The sequence below is a fragment of the Salvelinus fontinalis genome, chromosome 37 (genome assembly GCF_029448725.1).
Source record: "Salvelinus fontinalis isolate EN_2023a chromosome 37, ASM2944872v1, whole genome shotgun sequence".
NCBI lineage: Eukaryota > Metazoa > Chordata > Actinopteri > Salmoniformes > Salmonidae > Salvelinus > Salvelinus fontinalis.
In genome coordinates this window covers 22,225,160-22,246,067 of record NC_074701.1, presented here as the reverse complement: position 1 = coordinate 22,246,067, position 20,908 = coordinate 22,225,160, and the positions used below count along the sequence as shown (strand labels likewise).

Genomic DNA, 20,908 nt, shown 5'->3' with positions numbered 1-20,908 from the left:
TATGTCATTATTTTAAACAATAACTTCATGGTTATGAAAATTCCTTGGACTGCGCAAAACTACAGTGGAGATGAAATCATACACAGGAAGTATGCCTTTCAGAGGTACTAAACAAACGTTACTTAACATAGTAATATGGTACACCTAAGAGCACCTTATGGAGGTTGTTCCACAGGCTGAGTGTCTTACATACACATACATAGATGTACCTTATACAGGTCGACCAGTAAATTTCCGCCTGGCTCTCTTCTGGTCCGGAGGTTCTCTAGAGACAGAGTGAAGTAGACCCCTGGAGAGTCTGAGATATACAGGCTGTAGGTGTCATTCTGGTTCCACTCCTGTACAGCAGAAAACACCTGCTTCTCATTTGTACTGATGATGTGCATGTCCTGTTAGAGGAGCGAGAGATGGTGAAAGGATGAACATACGGGCAGGTAGGTAGAGACAAATAGATAGACACACAGACAGATGGAGAGAAATATACTGTAGAGAGAGCGAAATAACAAGTGTGCTTCAAGATGAGCAGCTTACAGCCTCCACAACATGACAGCATTCTGAGTAAAGTGAGGCTTCAGAAATGAAAATTGTCTCATGTTCCTCAAACTGTAGCTGCATCTGTTGCAAGGTGTATTTGGGTAGTTTGATGCTTACCTTAGGAAGACAGTATTTGGGTAGCTGAATTCGTTTAAATGATTCCCTCATATAGGACACAAAGTAACTCGCCTGCCCTGACTTGGTAACCTGTGGAAGAAAAAAACGTCTTGCTTCAAGAGCTCTTGTGGGCTAATAAGCATAACGCTAGCTTGTCAAGTTCATATTTTATTGAGTATGTTAAACTCATCGATGTTTCAGGCATGCTGGCCTTCATTAGAATGAATCAATTTGAAATGTCAATGATTTTAACACACTCATTTTTTACTGCACCTTGACTTGAGGTCGTGGAAGGACTGACTTACCCCACAGAAGAACTCTATTATTTTTCAAACCTACACCATTGGAATGAAACTATGTTCTAGAAGTGAAAATGTAGGTACAACTTAAATCCAGTTTTGGTGAATCGAGTTGAGCCATTTCAATACAAGAATTTACAAAAATTAAAATGAAGAAATACATTTAAAATCAGAATTGTTTTTGTATAATTTAGGGACTTGATGCTACAGCACGGTAAGCAATAGAAGTTTATACACCAACATCCCAATTAAATACTACTGTATTTACAGTTACTGAACAAATGGTTTTGTTCTTCTCTACATGTCTTAGATGTACCACTACCACCCCTCCACTCTATGGCCCACACCACTTGATTTCTTATTTTCTAATCAACTAGAGGGATGGCGATTGTCTCCAAACAGACTACATTAGAGCTCTAATGGAATAATCTATCGAAAATCAATGGGCTACATTTTCACAGGCCAGATTTCTGAGGATGTTGCACTTGGCTGTTCCTTCTCCCCCAAGAGACATTCGAGAGGTGTTGAAGACTGCTTATTTCGTTGTAGCCCAATCGATAACCTCATTACTCTTTGTCAAGTTAAATCCAACTGCCCGAAGCAATGAAAGTCACAAGAAAGTCATCTGTACCGCCACAGCTCCCTGCACAACCTGGTCTCAGAGCATTTCATATTATTCTGTACAGAAATCCAAGACACTCCATTTAGTATGATATGTTACGTTTCGAATGGTATGTATTAATTTGTGGATGTCCATCACCCATTTTGTATGATATGTTACGAATTACAATTTGAATTATATGTTACGAATTTGCTAAATGTATGATAGTTACGAATTGTAACTAGGTGGCTAGGTGGCTAACATTAGCTAGGCTAGGGGTTAGGGTTAAGTTTAGGAATTATGTTAAAAGGTTGAGGTTAGGGTTAGGGTTAGGGGAAGGGTTAGCTAACATGCTAAGTAGTTGCAAAGTATCTAAAATGTAGTAAGCAGTTGAAAAGTTGCTAATTAGCTAAAATGTTAAAGTTGCCCGTAATGAGATTAACGTTATACACCCACCATCCACCCCGACCAACCAACCTACTTTAGTTTTTGCCTCAAGTAACCATCTGTCTTATGTAACCATACCCAGCATAACATATCATACAAATTTGAGTGTCCGGAATTCCATTTACTATGTTACGCCTAGTCTATGAGACAAGCCAGCTGTGTCCAACTGGGCTATTTTCGCCAAAATCTATGATGGGGTCAATTCCATCTCAACTCCAATTCGATTCAGACATTGTATTGGATCATCATTTATGACCCAGACAGTTACTAATTATTTAGAATGAGAATTATTTTGTTCATTAATCGCATTTTCAATTAAATCCCTGAATTGACATAGTTGAAACAAATCAATTTACCACTGTACAATCCTACCATTTATCTACATACTCACAAATGTGATTTTTATAGGCAAGACGCAGCCACACATAACCATAAACCCCACATTACATATCTGTCTCATTCTAAACCAAAAGAGAACACTTGAAGAGCACTTACTGTATGTCGTGTAAGTCTTAGCAAACCATTTCTACATCATATTATTAAATACTGTTACACAATAGGTGAACCTAAACCCTCATTAGTGCTGCAAAACTGTGTAAATGGAGGAAGAGCAAAGCTGACAGAGAAAGACAGACATCTTCAGCTGTAAATGGAAATCAATGGCAACAGGAGGCAGTAGAAATCAACTCAGTCATAATGACACACAATGCCATTGCCTAATGTGAGCCAATGTCATGTCAACCTAGTTGGCAATAACAACCTCAAACGCCATACAGATTCCTTGCCCAATTACAAGAAAAGCCTTTCAGCAGATGTGATGAAAAAAACACCTATTTTTTCAGCAGTCACAGAATCCTTCAACATCATAGGCAGCTTGGACAATAGATAATCAAGATCTAAGTGTAGCAGGTATTTGGAAAGAAAGCCATTTTGAAGACTTCAACGGTACAACACTGATTGGCTGCAACAGAAGAACAGAGTTCACAGAAAAACACAAGCCTTTTGTGAATGTATAAAAAGTACCGGAGAAATAGACAGATACAGTACACACCTGAACAAACACATAGTTGTCCTGAACAACCAGAGAATTTTTGTCTATGTATCCCGGGAACAGGTATTGTCTGTTTGATTCTGTGCATCGTTGCGCTCTGCACTTAACATACTGAGCACCTAACACAGAAGAGAACTAGATTAGTTGTCAGTAACAATCCTAGAAAAAACAACCAATGAGGAGAAATCACAAACGAATGGACTTCCGTCTATCTTTAGTGGGCACTACTCTTTCCAAACCAATTCTAAATGTTCTGGGGACAGGATAAAAATAGCATTCCTCTTGCACTGTGACAAAAACAAAAAAAGTGTTGATAATTCAATCATTGTCTCTCACATCACACAAGTAATACTATTTTGTCCCACCCAGAAATCTCAGTAACTGGTTTGATTGAATAAAGTCTATAGTGTTAGTGTTTTTGGAGAATCAAGGTTCTGATATGGGGCACAAGGGACCGATTAAAGGGAAAAAACTCTATCAATCTATTATATAAAGCTCTATATTTGTCAAGAGACTCCTACTCTGCTTTACAGTGCTTCTGGGACCTATCCTGCAGCCCAGAATGAGCCTTATCTTCCAGTGACCTCGCTCTAAATGGGAGGCAAGGGGTCCTTGGGGTCCTGCTACTGTGGGGGAGGGAGGCAAGCTACAGAGCAGCACTCACGTCCTTTGGCGATGTGGGTCTCCATGTGGACCACATCTGCCTCTCTGTCTAGCCCAGTTTGTGCCCTGCAACATAGGAGAGAGAGTTGATGGAAAACAGAGACGAAAGAGGACAAGAGTGGGGGAGGAAGGTGCAAGGTGGAGGAAGAGGAGGTAGAGGAGGAGAATGAAAAGGGGGAAGAGGACAGCAATTTAGAGGAGGACTAAGAAGAAGTAGAAGATAGGGAAGAGGGGGTGGAGGTGATGGAGGAAAAAGAGAATGGGGAAGCGAAGGAGGAAGAGGAGGAAGAGGAAGAAGATGAGGAGGAAGAGGAGGGGGGAGCGGAGGAGGATGATGAGGAAGAGGGGAGGAGGATTAGGAAGAAGAGGGGGCGGAGAGGATGAGCAAGCGGAGGGGGAGGAGGATGAGGAAGAGGAGGGGGAGGAGGATGAGGAAGAGGAGGGGGCAGACAAGCGATTTAGAAGTAGGTGGATGGCCTTAAGAGGACAGTGGTAGCCTGTGATGGACAGCCTTATTCTGTGTTTCGCTTTACAGCACAGACAACACATCTCCATTTCCTGTACGCCAACTTCCAATTTGCGCCAGCCTCAGCAATTCATCTTAATTTGTGATAGCGTAAACAAAGGGAGACAGAAGCGGGAAAGCCTCCACACTACACAATTACTTAGGTTTGTGGTGCTCTCTTTCTCTCTCTCTCTCTTTCTCATTTTTAACATGATATAAAGGAAAGGTAAACTCTATTATATGTTACTATTCTAAAAACATTATATAGAGGCAAAAACATGTAATGCATTTAGTAAATACAAGCAGTTAAACAATTCATCCGTGAAACCATACATTTTCCAAACACATTATAGTCTTGTGTGGGGTGCTATTAGTCCATTCATGCTGTCCTTATTCATCAATTGTTTTGCTGTTCATGTGGGGAAGGTGTCCTCCAAACAATGTCCTTTCTTTTTCAGCCTGAGAGGCACTTGGGTTTGACACAGAACGTGACTGACTGGGATAAACTGCATCACATCAATATGCCTTGTGTACGTGCACTTGAAATTACAGAATGACAACTAGCAAAAACATCATGTTATTCTTGGGCTTTAGAAAGGAGTCCATTATTCCCAGCTAGGTGATATGGGTTCAAGTACTGTAGGTTGGATAAGAGCGTCTGCTAAATGACTTAAATGTAAATGTAAATGTTGTCATAATCTGTCAAGACCTGTTTTGACAGACACTAGTAAATCCATCTGACAGAGTTCAGTAGGGATCCATACATAACCTCCATTTACTAATTAGGAAAATTACTTTTGACCACACACTGAAGTTGGTCATTCAATTTACATTATGATTTAGTTTCTGTTTTTATCTTCACCAATTCGGGGCTGAAAGACAATGTGCTTTACATAATATTTTTCAAGATAGCTGCAAGATAGCATTTCTAATTTGCATATGAGATTCTATAAGATACAAATGCTAAAGGAGTGTTTTCCCGAAAGGAGTGCTTCTAAATGAATATTGACAAACATGGGCAGGAATGAAATCATACCAGAAGAACCGGCCAGGAGTTACATTCTCACTAACCAACTGCCATTTTCTTCCAAAATCCATTGTGCTGTACACCTGACAAAACATGAATTTGATCAAACATTGTTACATCATGTCTGTATATTCCACCTTTACAATTATGTTATGCAGAACAAGTGATGAAAGAGCAAAATACAAAAACAGAATTTCTATCTTTCAACTTTGGACTTCTTTCAACTTGAAAGACTTATTTTCCACTCAACATGGAAATAAAAGTCCTACCGCTTAGCCTACCTTGTTGTCAGGACTGCTAGCCAGCAGCCAGTTTTCCTGAGTTGGATGAAACAGCAGACCGTCCATGTAGAAGTTAATGGGATACTTCTCGAAGCTGGCACCTTCATCCGAGCTGATGAGTACACTTTGCTCCAGCTCTGGGTCGCTAAGCATCATTATCTAAAGTACAAAAGGAAGAGAAACAGAGTATAGATTATAGTGCTCAACGGAGGATATGATTGCATGATGTCATTGTGCAGCATTAAGAATAAACAGCAGCATTAAAGCATTTTTGATTAAAGTAAAAGCGACATGATGTACCAACATCCTTTTCAATAATAAACTGATCAACAAAACATCACAGCTTGTTGTAAACTATCTTAGTGTTTTTTTAGTATGGTAGTTTTAGTGGGGTAGTTAGTCATTGTGGGGTAGTTATAGTAGGGTAGTGTAGGGTATAGTAGAATAGTGTGAGTGTGGGGTAGTTAGTAAGGTGAGGTAGAAGAAATCTGTATAAACTGGTGTCTGGGTAGCATTATCGATTGGCAATAGGAACTAACCTGGGTGTTCTGTGTTCTTCAATGTGAATATACCAAGAATGACAATGTTGAAATATACCAAGAATGACAATGTTGAAATATACCAAGAACGACAATGTTGAAATATACCAAGAATGACAATGTTGAAATATACCAAGAATGATGCTGATAATAAATGTTGAAATGTTCTTTGGAGTCCTTGTCCTGGTCCCTCTAACTGGAGTTAACATCATTCCAGAAACTTCAGTCTTTACTCAACAATACTCTATAAACTTTACTTTAAGATGGTCCTACAAGCCACCATCAGTTTACTTATTTCACTGGATGCCAGAGTATTTCTGGTTTAGCCAACGCTACCGAGACAACAAAGGAGTTTACTATAGCAGAGAGAGACCCAGGCTAAGGAACAGCTGAATAAACATGTAACATTCTGGTTTTCACTGGAGTCCTTCACCATGGAGATGTGATACAAACCTTTCTCTTGTTGGTTGGGCAGACGTATAGGCAAGCCAAGGTTGACCCAACCTTTTTATTCAGTTTAATATAAGTGCTCCCATAGTCCACTGATCTGTGAACAGTAAAGAAGACCATGTAAGGAACACAGTATGAGTTGTTTTTCATTGATATGGCTGGAGTAAGTCTAATACTTAGATATCTTTTTAAGTGCAGAGCCTGTCGTTTAACAGAAACGTGCCCGGCTGATGCTCTTACCACATACAGTGCATTCAGAAAGTATTCAGACAGGATTCAAACCGGATCCACCTGAGCTCAATTTCAAGTCTCATAGCAAAGGGTCTGAATACTTATGTAAATAAGGTATTTATGCTTTTGCTTTAATACATTTGCAAATATTTCTACAAACCAATTTTTTCTTTGTCATTATGAGGTTTTCTGTGTATATTTATAGGGATTTTTTCAAATGTAATCTATTTTAGAATAAGGCTGTAATGTAACAAAATGTGGAAAAAGTCAAGGATCTGAATACTTTCCAAATGCACTGTACTTACCCCATCGGAGACCAGAGTTCAATCCCTGCATTTTCCCTTCTGACTCCCTCTCCAACTTACCTGTTTCCCCCTCTGTTACAATGCTGTCTAAATCAGGGATGGGCAACTTTGATCGGGGCCACAAAAAAGTGCGTCAGCATACCCACATCCATACCCACACATGCAGCCATTTTAGCGGCCATCTTCTTGACAACAGAGAGAAAAACGTTTTCAATTTCCTGCAATTTTACACATTTTCCCATGGGGAGGAGAGACGATTTTGCAATTTTATAACAAATGTCATGTAATTCTACTCATTTTGCCATGGTTTCTATCCACAGTTTTATGCGGAAAAAGTAATAGCATATGAAAAAAATCACAACAGCTGTGATGAAAACGGGAAGTTTCGGTACAATTTTATAAAACCCGACAGATGGACCAGTGGCGCAGTGGTCACTACAGATCCTGGTTTGATCCCAGGCATGTCGCAGCCGGCAGCGAGCGGGGACCCATGAGGCGGCGCACAATTGGCCAAGCGTCGTCAAGGGTTAGAGGAAGGTCCATATGGGAGTTGCAGTGATGGGACAATAAGCCTTTATGCGCAAATATTGATAATAACCATCATATCAAAGTAAACTTTGCGAGGATATGGTGTGTGGTCCTCCCACTACGACTTGGGAAACAATGTGGTTTATTAGGCTGAAGAACATTTTCATTATGATGAACTTCACAGGGTGGTGAAAGTGCACAGTGATCTTGATGCTCCTTTCCAATACATATTGAAGGTGTAATTCTGGTGACAAGATTATCGATGCTTGACTGCTGCTGACAAAAAACATATATTCCATATATATTATTATCCATAATGATCCCATAATGTAGAGTAGCCTAGCCACACAGCCTCTCTTTACTATATCTGCCAGCTGTTGAGCGCACATGCTGTCACGGCCGTTAAAAGAAGAGGACCGGGCCTCCCGGGTGGCGCAGTGGTCTAGGGCACTGCATCGCAGTAATAACTGCGCCACCAGAGTCTCTGGGTTCGCACCCAGGCTCTGTCGCAGCCGGCCGCGACCGGGAGGTCCGTGGGGCGACGCACAATTGGCATAGCGTCGTCCGGGGTAGGGAGGGTTTGGCCGGTAGGGATATCCTTGTCTCATCGCGCTCCAGCGACTCCTGTGGCGGGCCGGGCGCAGTGCGCGCCAACCAAGGGGGCCAGGTACACGGTGTTTCCTCCGACACATTGGTGCGGCTGGCTTCCGGGTTGGAGGCGCGCTGTGTTAAGCAGTACGGCTGGTTGGGTTGTGCTTCGGAGGACGCATGGCTTTCGACCTTCGTCTCTCCCGAGCCCGTACGGGAGTTGTAGCGATGAGACAAGGTAGTAATTACTAGCGATTGGATACCACGAAAATTGGGGAGAAAATGGGATAAAAAAAAAAAGAAAAAAAAAAAAGAAGAGGACCAAGGTGCAGCGTGGTGAGCATACATTTTCTTTTTATTCATAAAAATGACGCCGAACAAAACAATAAACACTACAAAAACAAACCGTAAAGCTAAAGGCTATGTGCCCTAAACAAAGTGAACTGCCCACAAACACAGGTGGGAAAAAGGGCAGCCTAAGTATGGTTCTCAATCAGAGACAACAATAGACAGCTGTCCCTGATTGAGAACCCTACCCGGCCAAAACATAGAACTACAAAACATAGAACATAGAATACCCACCCCAACTCACGCCCTGACCAAACCAAAATAGAGACATAAAAATGATCTCTAAGGTCAGGGCATGACAGTACCCATCCCCCAAAGGTGCGGACTCCGACCGCAAATCCTAAACCTATAGGGGAGGGTCTGGGTGGGCCGCAGGGACGCAGACCCCGCTCCACCACTGGCTCACCCCACTTTGGTGGCACCTCTGGTGCGGGGACCCTCGTCGTCGACCCCGGACTGGGGACCCTCATACCGGGCACCGGACTGGGGACCCTCGCTGGAGTCTCCGGACTGGAGAACGTCACTGGAGGCTCCGGACTGGAGGCCGTCGCTGGAGGCTCCGGACTGGAGAACGTCGCTGGAGGCTCCGGACTGGAGGCCTTCGTTGGAGGCTTCGTGCCATGACTCCTCACTGGAGGCTTCGTGCCATGGATCATCACTGGAGGCATCTTGCCATGGCTTCTTGCCATGGATCATCACTGGAGGCTTCGTGCTATGGATCATCACTGGAGGGTTCTTGCCATGGATCATCACTGGAGGCTTCGTGCCGTGGATCATCACTGGAGGCTTCGTGCCGTGGATCATCACTGGAGGGAGGAGACGTATGGGCAGTCTGGTACGTTGAGCTGCCACAGGGCTCAACAGGCTGGGGAGACATACAGGAGGATTAGTTCTAGGCGCAGGCACAGGACTCACCAGGCTGGAGAGACATACAAGAGGCCCTGTCCTTCTGGGGACAGGCACAGGATACACTGGGCCATGGAGGCGCACTGGAGGTCTTGAGCGTAGAGCCTGCACAACCCGTCCTGGCTGGATGGTTATTTTTGCCCTGCGGCTGCGAGGCGCTGGCACAGGACGCACTGGGCTGTGCCGACGCACCGGAGACACAGTGCGCAGAGCCGGCGCAGGATATCCTGGGCCGTAGAGACGTACTGGCGGCTAGATGCGCTGAGCCGGCATCCTCCGACCTGGCTGGATGCCCACTCTAGCCCTGCCTATTCGGGGAGCTGGAAGGTAGCGCACCGGGCTGTGCACACTGGAGACACCGTGCACTCCACCGCATAACACGGTGCCTGACCAGTACGACGCTCGCCACGGTCAGCACGGGGAGTTGGCTCAGGTCTCCAACCGGACTCAGCCACACTCCCCGTGTGCCCCCTCCCAATATTTTTTTGGAGCTGCCTCTCGGGCTTCCATGCTAGCCGTGTCCCTTCGGAACGCTGCCGCTCTGCTCTTGCTGCCTCCAGTTCCTCCCGTGGACAGCGATACTCCCCAGCCTGCCTCCAGGGTCCCTTACCGTCCAGGAACTCCTCCCAAGTCCATGAATCCTGGACACGCTGCTCCTCCTTACCAAGCTGCTTGGTCCGTTGTTAGTGGTAAGTTCTGTCACAGCCGTTGAAAGAAGAGGACCAGGGTGCAGCGTGGTGAACGTACATTTTCCTTTTATTAATAAAAATGACGCCGAACAAAACAATAAACACTACAAAAACAAACCGTGAAGCTAAAGGCTATGTGCCCTAAACAAAGTCAACTTCCCACAAACACAGGTGGGAAAAAGGGCAGCCTAAGTATGGTTCTCAATCAGAGACAACAATAGACAGCTGTCCCTGATTGAGAACCCTACCCGGCCAAAACATAGAACTACAAAACATTGAACATAGAATACCCACCCCAACTCACGCCCTGACCAAACCAAAATAGAGACATAAAAAGGATCTCTAAGGTCAGGGCGTGACACATACCCAGACCAGAGTAGGCACATTTGCTATTTAACGCAGTTTTTGTGACAAAGCTATTGGTTAATGTTGAAAATGCGATGGAAACACATTGCATTTTACATTTGTATTCGGTACATGAAAACGTACACGAAAAAGTACATTTTGTGTGCATTAGTCATCACGCAGTCATTTTTATCTGCAACAAGTCAGTTTGGTGGAAACACACCACAGGTGGGAAAATGTGAATTTTTTCTTCATGCACATTTTAGAATATTCGCATGAAAATCTGTTGCCAATTGGATGTGACTAGCTAGTGACTGAAATAACAAGAGAACAACTGCTGATGCACAACCAAATTTCTAAATTGCACCTTTTGTGCCAAAAAAAAGATGTAAGGACAGTCTCTTTACATTTGATTACATTACATTCTTTCATATAATGAAGTACCTTTCAGAATTCAGTTAAACTCTGTTCTGCTTCAACTTGGTGAATGAAGTGTATTTTGTCTGGTAAGTTATTTAATTGAATGAGTGTACGATTGACCTAAATTCCTGAAGCGCTTTATGAGATAACATATTTAAGCTTCTATGTCCACACATATGCTAAATTGCCCCCCAGAAACAAACAAATGAAAGACATTAAAAGACATTTGCTTCTCTGAACGTTCTCTGTCCCTTATCTACAACTCCTAGTGTTGTTCCATAACAAGGGTAAATATGTCTCCCTCCCTCTCTATTCTACATAGTTATATTACCACTCACCAAACACACAACCCACTCGTCTCTCTCAGTTCTACCTGAGCGCCTCCAAATGTAATTTCATTGCATAATTGGATAGAAACCCAGGGTCTGCTATCGCTGCTTTTGCATTAAGCTGGATCATTCCATTGGCTGTTGAGACCATTTGCAAAGGTTTCCTCCTCAACTCTTTTGTATTTGTGTCTTAGAGCTCTTCATTGCGGTTGACAAATATCCCCAACTGTAGTTGGAAAGACGGCATCGTAAATGCCGTTATTACAGTGGGAAGTTCCTTCACTAAGGGAAGCAGTCATTACTTTAAAACATGTACTGCAGGAGAAGCTTGTTAAGATACCTTTCGCGAGGCACCATTTGATCTTCCCATTGCCATCCAGAGTGCCCCGGGGCTATATCCATAAATCCTTTATCGTATTATTACAGATATCATTTACTCTGTTTCTTTTCATAACATTCAAATGCTTTCCTTTTTTAATATCATACTAAGAGCCTTGCCGCATCCCCTGAGGTAGAGTCTAATTTACTGGCGGTGCTATTGTTAACCAGACACCTTGATGATGGAAGACCTGTACACAATATGGGCCTTCAAAACGTGTCAAGTCGGGTGTAAATCTTAGCGGTGCCTCTAGTGAAACAGAAATTAATTTGAGTCTCTCTGCTTGGTGAACTGATGGTCTTTTTGTCAGGTGTGTTTTCAAAATGAAATGAGTTTCCTGTGGGCTTAGGAAAAGGTGAGAGGAAAAAATACAAGAGACCGTATCAGCCTCCATATAATCCTTAATGAATTCCATTCTTATTTATGATGTGACAGCATACAGTAACTCAACATACGATATAGGGTGAATGGATTGGTAGGCCTGCAGTTATTGCATGTACTGTGTGTATTGGCTCTGCAACAAATGGTTAGGGGCATCATTCAATCAAAACCAACATCAGGGAATTTCCTGGATGAGGAAAATCAACATTGACCAATAGCAAGGTAGTTGAGATAAGGCAGGTAGCCAAGTGGTTAGAGAGTCGATGAATCCCGGGTCCGATGGGAAAAATCTGAGGGGAAGTGAGCTAGCAGCCGGAGGGTTGCTGGTATCTAATCCTTGATGCCGTTGTGCCCTTGAAGAAGGCACTTAACCCCCCACAACAGCTCCCCGGGGCACCCAACAGTGGTGTAGTGGAGGGTAAACACAAAACACAGTTCACCCACTTTTCCCCCCAATAGTTTACCCACCTTTTGCGGAAAAATGCATTGAAAGAATAGGAAGAGTTACTTTTTTCACCTGGACTGGCGATCACAGTTTATCCAGTGATCAGTTTATCCAGGGCAGGGGGCTGCCACAGTTTATGGCAGCCCCCTGCACCCGCACCTCTCCAAAACTTGTACAGTGCATTCGGAAAGTATTCAGACCGCTTGACTTTTTCCACATTTTGTTACGTTACAGCCTTATTCTAAAATGTATTAAATTAAATGTTTTCTTCATCAATCTACACACAGTATCCCATAATGAAAAAGCAAAATCAGGTTTTTAGAAATGTTTGCAAATGTATTAAAAATAAAAACATAAATACTTTATTTACATAAGCTGTCAGGAGGGGTCAGTGGAAGCAGGTAGCTGACTAGTGGTGACTATTCAGCTTGATGGTCTGGGGGTAGAAGCTATTGGCTAATCTGTTAGTTTTAAGCATGATACTCCTGTACCACCCACTTCTGAGTGATTTAAGCGGGGAGAACAGGCTATGACTTGGGAGGTCCCTGATGATCTTCTTGGCCTTCCTGCAACACCTGATGTTGTATGTGTCCTGGAGGGCAGGCAGTGTGCACCCAATGGTGCGTTCGGCTGAGCGTACCACCCTCTGTAGTGCCTTATGGTCAGCGACGGTGGAGATGCCGTACCTGCTGTGATACAGCTCGACAGTATGCTGTCAGTGGTGCTCCAGTAAACCACTGTGAGGGCTCCCGGGGACAGAACACATTTCTTTAGCTTCCGGAGGTTAAAGCGTCGCTGTCGTGCCTTCTTCACCATGGTGTCCGTGTGGTTTGAACATTTCAGCTCCTTGGTGATGTGTATGCTGAGGAACTTGAAGTTTTTGACCGCCTCCACGGCGGCCCCGTGGATGAGGATGGGGCCGTGCCCAGCCTGATTCCTCCTGAAGTCCATAAACAGCTCCTTTGTTTTGCTGATGTTGAGAGAGAGGTTGTTTACCTGGCACCACACCATCAGAGTGCTAACCTCCTCCCTGTAGACCACCTCGTTGTTGTTAGTAATCAGGCCTACTACTGTCGATAGCAAACTTAATGATGGAGTTGGAACTGTGTGAGACCACGCAGTCGTGGGTATACGGGGAGTACAGGAGGGGACGCACGCTTGTGGGGCCCCGTGTTGAGGATCAGTGTGGAGGAGGTAATGTTGCATACCACCTGGGGGCGGCCCGTCACAAAGTCCAGGACCCAGTTGCATAGGGAAGAGTTCAGTCCCAGCTTTGTGGTGAGCTTAGAGGGCACTATGGTATTGAAGGCCGAGCTGTAGTCGATGAACAGCATCCTTACATATGCATTCCTCTTGTCCAGGGGGGTGAGGGCAGTGTGCAGTGCAATGGGACAGTAGGCAAATTGGAGAGGTCAAGTGTGTCAGTGAGGAAGGAGTTGATATGGTCTTTGACTAGCCTCTCGAAGCACTTCATGATGACGGAAGGGAATGCTAATGGTTGGTTGTCATTCAGTTCAGTTACTTTCCCTTTCTTGGTCACAGGGATGTAAGTGAACATCTTGAAGCAGGTGCGGATAACGGCCTTAGCTAGCGAGTGATTCTGCGACGTGCCTGGCTTTCTTTTTGTAATCAGTGATTGTTAGGAGCCCCTGCCACATGCGCCTCGCATCCAACCTGCTGAATTGCTCCTCCACTTTGACCCTATACTTGTTTCTCGCCATCTTGATAGATCTGCGTAGGTCGTATTTGTACCAGTTAACCATACAATCGTCCACGTTCACCTTGCCGTGTTCATAAGCAGCATCTCTCTCCTTCAGTTTCCCGACAAGGCTGCCATCAATCCACAGTTTTTGATTCAAATACATTTTGAAAGACAGCATCGGTATCACATCATCTATGCATTTTTTATGAATCCAGTGACGGAGTTGGCATATTCATTGATGTTATCCCAGAGGCAACCCGGAACATATTCCAGTCCACGTAATCAAAGCAGTCTTGGAGCATGGATTCTGATTGGTCAGACCAGCATTGTACAGACCTGAACACCAGAAATTCCCTCTTGAGTCTTTGTTTGTAGGCAGGGAGAAGCAAAATGGAGTCATGGTCAGATTTGCTGAAAGGAGGATGGGAGATTATACCCATGTCAAAAAGGCATGTAGCAGTGGACCAGCATAGAATCTCTGCGAGTTGGACAGTAACAGCACAGTTCTTAAATTACTTTTGTTAAAGTCCCCCACAATAATAAACGCTGCCTCCGTGTACACGGTCTCCAGTTTTTTCAGGGTCCAATGAAGATCTTTGAGAACATTTTTGTTGTAGGCTTGTGGCGGAATGTACACAGCCATGGCGATAATACTGAGAGCTCTCTTGGAAGGTAAAAAGGGCGACATTTGATGACCAAGTATTCCATGTCGGGAGAGCAAAAGCTCTCAAGTTCCTGCACGTTTCCCCCGTCGCACCACTTGTTATTGGTCATAAAGCAGAGCCCTCCGCCTTTGTTTTTGCCAGAGAGCCCTTTTCCTATCCGCTCGATGAACTGTAAAACCAGCTGGTTGTATATAATTCATTTGGATGTTGGAGGAAAGACAGCTCTTTGAAAAACAGAGTATGTTAAAGAATCTGATGTCCCTCTAGAAGGAGATCCTCGCTCTGAGTTCGGCAAGTTTATTTCCCAATGATTAAACATTGGCGAGTAGTATGCTCAGTAATGAAGGACGGGTTGCCCAGTGTCTCAATCTCACTAAGCCGCCCCCCTCCCCCCGTCTCCCTTTCCGACAGCGTCTTCGTTTCCTACTCTCCGGGAGGACTCCCAGGCAACCCGGGGCCTCACAGGAGAACCATTGTTCCACTGTCTCCGGGAATTTGGGAAGGTCGGGTAGATGGTGAGTACCGAGCTGTGTGCTAGTCGTTTGAACAGACAGCTTGGTACTTTCAACATGTCAATACCTCTCTCAAAGACAAGTAGTGATGCAGTCAATCTCTCCTCTTCTTTGAGCCAGGAGAGATTGGCGTGCATATCATTGATGTTAGCTCTCTGTGTACATTTAAGGGCTAGCTGTGCGGCTCTGTTATGGGCCAAATGTAATGTGCCTATGTTCCTCTTTGTGTCACTTGACCATATGACTGGGCAGTAGTCCAGGTGCGACAAAACTAAGGCCTGTAAGACTTGTTTTGTTGATAGCAATATCAAGAAAGCAGGGCAACACTTTATTACAGACAGACCTCTACCCATCTTGGCTCCCATTGCATCAACATCCAGCAGCATACCACCCTGCATACCACTGCTGGCTTGCTTCTGAAGCTAAGCAGGGTTGGTCCTGGTCAGTCCCTGGATGGGAGACCAGATGCTGCTGGAAGTGGTGTTGGAGGGCCAGTAGGAGGCACTCTTTCCTCTGGTCTAAAAAATATCCCAATGCCCCAGGGCAGTGATTGGGGACACTGCCCTGTGTAGGGTGCCGTCTTTCGGATGGACGTTAAACGGGTGTCCTGACTCTCTGAGGTCATTAAAGATCCCATGGCACTTATCGTAAGAGTAGGGGTGTTAACCCCGGTGTCCTGGCTAAATTCCCAATCTGGCCCTCAAACCATCATGGTCACCTAATAATCCCCAGTTTACAATTGGCTCATTCATCCCCCTCCTCTCCCCTGTAACTATTCCCCAGGTTGTTGCTGCAAATGAGAACGTGTTCTCAGTCAACATAACGGTAAAATAAAATAGAATAAAAATATGTTTTGACCATGACAGTTTACAATCCAGGGTTATTCCAAGAAGTTTGTAGCCTTATCACATGTAAAATATATAAAATAATCAATTGAAATGAAATTATTTTTCAAATAGAATGATAAAGCTGTCTAAATATAAACCATCAACTTAGTGAATAACATTGGTATTTAATTTGAGGGTTTCAGCAAACAATATCCTTTATTTAATTTTTTTACACACTTTCATTTATTTTACTATGTCAGTATGTCTTTTTTGTAAATGTTTCGGCTCCAAACTGGTGGCAGGTCTGAAAAAAGTAAATAGTTGGAAGAGATGCAGTCAATTGAAAATAATGCCATTGATGATTACATGCTTTTTAAATTAATTACACGACTTTATCTTGAACCATATGGTCTATCCACCAAAAAGGTATGGACAATATGGACACAGATATAACAAATAGTAATATTATATGTGAATACATTTTTTAAAAGTTATTCAAGCGTAAATTACAAAATCTACCATAGATTACCTGTTAATTACCAAAATTAGAGAACAGAGCCCTACAGTAGGTTCAGCACATATGAATTACAACATGTTCATGAAGTCTTACCTCCACAGAGAACTCTCAGTGAAAGCACCCAAGTTAAAGTCATACTGCTTCGTCAAGGTCAGGATCACCTAAAAATAACAACAAAAGCACTTTAATAATATGCAATTGCAGACACATCTACTGTACGTCTGCAATCAAGTTCACTTACAACATGTATTACCTGTGTCTAACAGCATGGAATATCCACTATGATTGCTACATTAGCATAAAATATCATCTTCGTGAGACAGCACGATGACAAATGATCCACAAGTTGTCTAGATCTGCCAGTCTGTTGGATGCAATGATCTGAACAGCCATGCAAGCTGTCAAGTCGTGTGACAGTCCCTCAGCGGATTCAGAAAATTGTTCAGTGAACAACAAAATGAAGTACAGCCAGTCCTCCCACCTTTCTTTCTCTCATTCGCTCAATCTCTAACTCCCCTCTCTTTCTCCTTCTCTCTCTATCCTTCAAATATATAAAATCAGATAACTTTTCATAGTGCAGACTTCAACTTAAAAATGGGAACAGTCAGTATTCAACCAATAATGTGTTGATTTAGGTTTTCTAGTTCTACAAGCATTCAATTGCTGTAGTACTAGTTATGGTTGCACTGTACAAGTACATTATTTTGCTCTTATGTTGTTTTGTCTTCACAGTGGATGGGCACACAAAGTGTTTGTGGGAAGGGAAATATTGGCCATAAATGTCTACACATTCACAGAGGGCAGTGTGAAATGGTGTTCAAATGCATTATTGTCACTCCAATGGCATTCTAAAGTTATTTTGGGAATGCTTAAGGTGCATGACAGATGATAGAGGGTTCAGACAGGAGAGAGGAGAAGGACTATACAACGGCAATTACTAAAATCATACAAACACGTGTTTTCTACTAGAAATTAGGTGTTTGAACTAAAATTATGGTTTTTAGTACTTCACAGTATCTGAAATTATGTTTTCTTGAAAGAAGAAATCTTTCTGGCCATTTTACAAAAATACATTTAAATAGATCATATTAGTAGTCATGCCAAAATGACTGAAAAATTACAGAAAATGATGCCTTCATTGTCTCTTGCCTATGACTTTCAGGTCCCTCCCACTTGAATTGTAGTTTCACAGTTGAGCAATTTAATAAAAACAAATTCCATGAACATTTGGTTTAATGCTGAATAAAACTCTTAATTTACCAGAGATCGAGTTTCCATTTTTTATTGAAGGAGAAATGTACAGATTATTTAATGACTTTCTGAGCATTTAAGTAGCTAGCTCTTAGCTAGCTATACTGCATGTGAGGGAAAGGGATCCACACAGAGGAGTTGCATGTGATGTGACTTCACCAAAGCACATCATTGGCTCCTCTAAGGACCCCCCTTCTGTAAAAAGTCATGGTGTTTTGTATTTTTCCATTTAGAAAAGCATGGATGTCTCAACATTTTCTGATAAAGGTATATTATATATATATAAATATAAAGGTATATTATATTTAATAAACATATATTTATGTTTAATAGAGGTATATTATATAACTCTAAATAAATATGTATATTGTAGTACCAGTCAGAAGTTTGGACACACCTACTCATTCCAGGGTTTTCCTTTATGTGTACTATTTTCTACATTGAAATAACACACATGGAATGATGTACTGCAGTTAACCCACTGTTCATAGGCCGTCATTGAAAATAAGATTTTGTTCCCACCTGGACAAAAGGAACATCTATGTGAGAATGCTATTCATTGACTACAGCTCAGCGTTCAACACCATAGTGCCCTCAAAGCTCATCATTAAGCTAAGGACCCTGGGACTAAACACCTCCCTCTGCAACTGGATCCTGGACTTCCTGACGGGCCGCCCCCAGGTGGTGAGGGTAGGTAGCAACACATCTGCCACACTGATCCTCAACACTGGAGCTCCCCAGGGGTGCGTGCTCAGTCCCCTCCTGTACTCCCTGTTCACCCACGACTGCATGGCCAGGCACGACTCCAACACTATCATTAAGTTTGCAGACGACACAACAGTGGTAGGCCTGATCACCGACAACGACGAGACAGCCTATAGGGAGGAAGTCAGAGACCTGGACTGGTGGTGCCAGAATAACAACCTATCCCTCAACGTAACCAAGACTAAGGAGATTATATTGGACTACATGAAAAGGAGCACCGAGCATGCCCCCATTCTCATCGACGGGGCTGTAGTGGAGCAGGTTGAGAGCTTCAAGTTCCTTGATGTCCACATCAACAACAAACTAGAATGGTCCAAACACACCAAGACAGTTGTGAAGAGGGCACGACAAAGCCTATTCCCCCTTAGGATCTAAAAAGATTTGGCATGGGTCCTGAGCTCCTCAAAAGGTTCTACAGCTGCAACATCGAGAGCATCCTGACCGGTTGCATCACTGCCTGGTACGGCAATTGCTCGGCCTCCGACCGCAAGGCACTTCAGAGGGTAGTGCGTACGGCCCAGTACATCACTGGGGCAAAGCTGCCTGACATCCAGGACATCTACACCAGGCGGTGTCAGAGTAAGGCCCTAAAAATTGTCAAAGACCCCAGCCACCCCAGTCATAGACTGTTCTCTCTACTACCGCATGACAAGCGGTACCAGAGTGCCAAGTCTAGGACAAAAAGGCTTCTCAACAGTTTTTACCCCCAAGCCATAAGACTCCTGAACAGGTAACCAAAGGGTTACCCGGACTATTTGCATTGTGTGCCCCCCCAACCCCTCTTTAACGCTGCTGCTACTCTCTATTTTTTCATATTTGCATAGTCCCTTTAACTATACATTCATGTACATACTACCTCAATTGGCCGACCAACCAGTGCTCCCACACATTGGCTAACCGGGCTATCTGCATTGTGTCCCACCCACCACCCGCCAACCCCTCTTTTACACTGCTGCTACTCTCTGTTCATCATATATGCATAGTCACTTTAACCATACCTACATGTACATACTACCTCAATACGCCTGACTAACCAGTGTCTGTATACAGCCTTGCTACTGTTATTTTCAAATGTCTTTTCACTGTTGTTTTATTTCTTTTCTTACCTACACACACACATACTTTTTTTCCGCACTATTGGTTAGAGCCTGTAAGTAAGCATTTCACTTTCACAAGGTCTACACCTGTTGTATTCGGCACACGTGACAAATAAACTTTGATTTGATTTGATTTAGACCGGTGGAAATCTGTCCTTTGGTCTGATGAGTCCAAATTTGAGATTTTGGGTTCCAACCGCTGTGTCTTTGTGAGACTCAGAGTAGGTAAACGGATGATCTCTGTATGTGTGGTTCCCACCGCGAAGCATGGAAAAGGAGGTGTGATGGTGTGGACGTGCTTTGCTGGTGAGTCTGTGATTTATTTAGAATTCAAGGCACACTTAACCAGCATGGCTACCACAGCATTCTGCAGCGACACGTCATCCCATCTGGTTTGTGCTTAGTGGTACTATCATTTGTTTTCAACAGGATAATGACCCAACACACCTCCAGGCTGTGTAAGGACTATTTGACCAAGAAGGAGAGTGATAGAGTGCTGCATCAGATGACCTGGCCTCCACAATCACCTAACCTCAACCCAATTGAGATGGTTTGGGATGAGATGCACTGCAGAGGGAAGGAAAAGCAGCCAACAGGTGCTCAGCGTACTGTATGTGGGAACTCCTTCAAGACTGTTGGAAAAGAATTCCAGGTGAAGCTGGTTGAGAGAAAGCCAAGAGTGTGCAAAGCTGTCATCAAGGCAAATGGTGGCTATGACGCCGTTGACCTTAACAAGGGCCCCAGGATCAGTGAAACAAAAATAGCCCAATAACATCAAAGCTCCACCGGCACACCAGTATTTTCTGCATATGCATTGTTCTTTCTAAGGCCAAACCCACCATTTGTGTACAGGGTCAAATAGGCCAACGGCCAATGGTGTAAAGTACTTAAGTAAATGTTGTGGGTGTTTCAGGGGAAGAGGGTATATCTGACCTCCATCATCTATAACGTGACTATGGTTAATCAAATCTCCCCCTTTCTGACCATTTTTTGCTCGGTTTTGCAGGCCTTCTCATACAGCTGCAACTATATATGCATTCGTAAATCGAGACCTTTCTTGAGTTGGCCTCTGGGATGGTGCAACTGTTAAGAATCTGAGTCTATGGTTGTTGTGGGGGAAAGGGGTTGAGTGTGTATGAGTGTGAGGGTGTGTGTGTATCCCAA

At 43.5% G+C, this 20,908-nt stretch overlaps 1 protein-coding gene across 4 annotated transcripts in view; it reads right to left on the bottom strand.

The window, feature by feature from the left end:
- sorcs3b (sortilin related VPS10 domain containing receptor 3b) overlaps positions 1-20,908 on the bottom strand; it is a 57,551-nt gene that overhangs the window by 16,555 nt on the left and 20,088 nt on the right. For all 4 annotated transcript variants that reach the window (XM_055902426.1, XM_055902422.1, XM_055902424.1 and 1 more), the window contains exons 2-9: positions 16,725-16,792; positions 6,518-6,611; positions 5,526-5,684; positions 5,254-5,327; positions 3,714-3,778; positions 3,050-3,168; positions 652-741; positions 210-389 (exon numbers count right to left, since the gene is read on the bottom strand). In XM_055902426.1, coding sequence (XP_055758401.1) covers positions 210-389; positions 652-741; positions 3,050-3,168; positions 3,714-3,778; positions 5,254-5,327; positions 5,526-5,684; positions 6,518-6,611; positions 16,725-16,792 — 849 coding nt within the window. The remainder of the gene's footprint in view (positions 1-209; positions 390-651; positions 742-3,049; positions 3,169-3,713; positions 3,779-5,253; positions 5,328-5,525; positions 5,685-6,517; positions 6,612-16,724; positions 16,793-20,908) is intronic.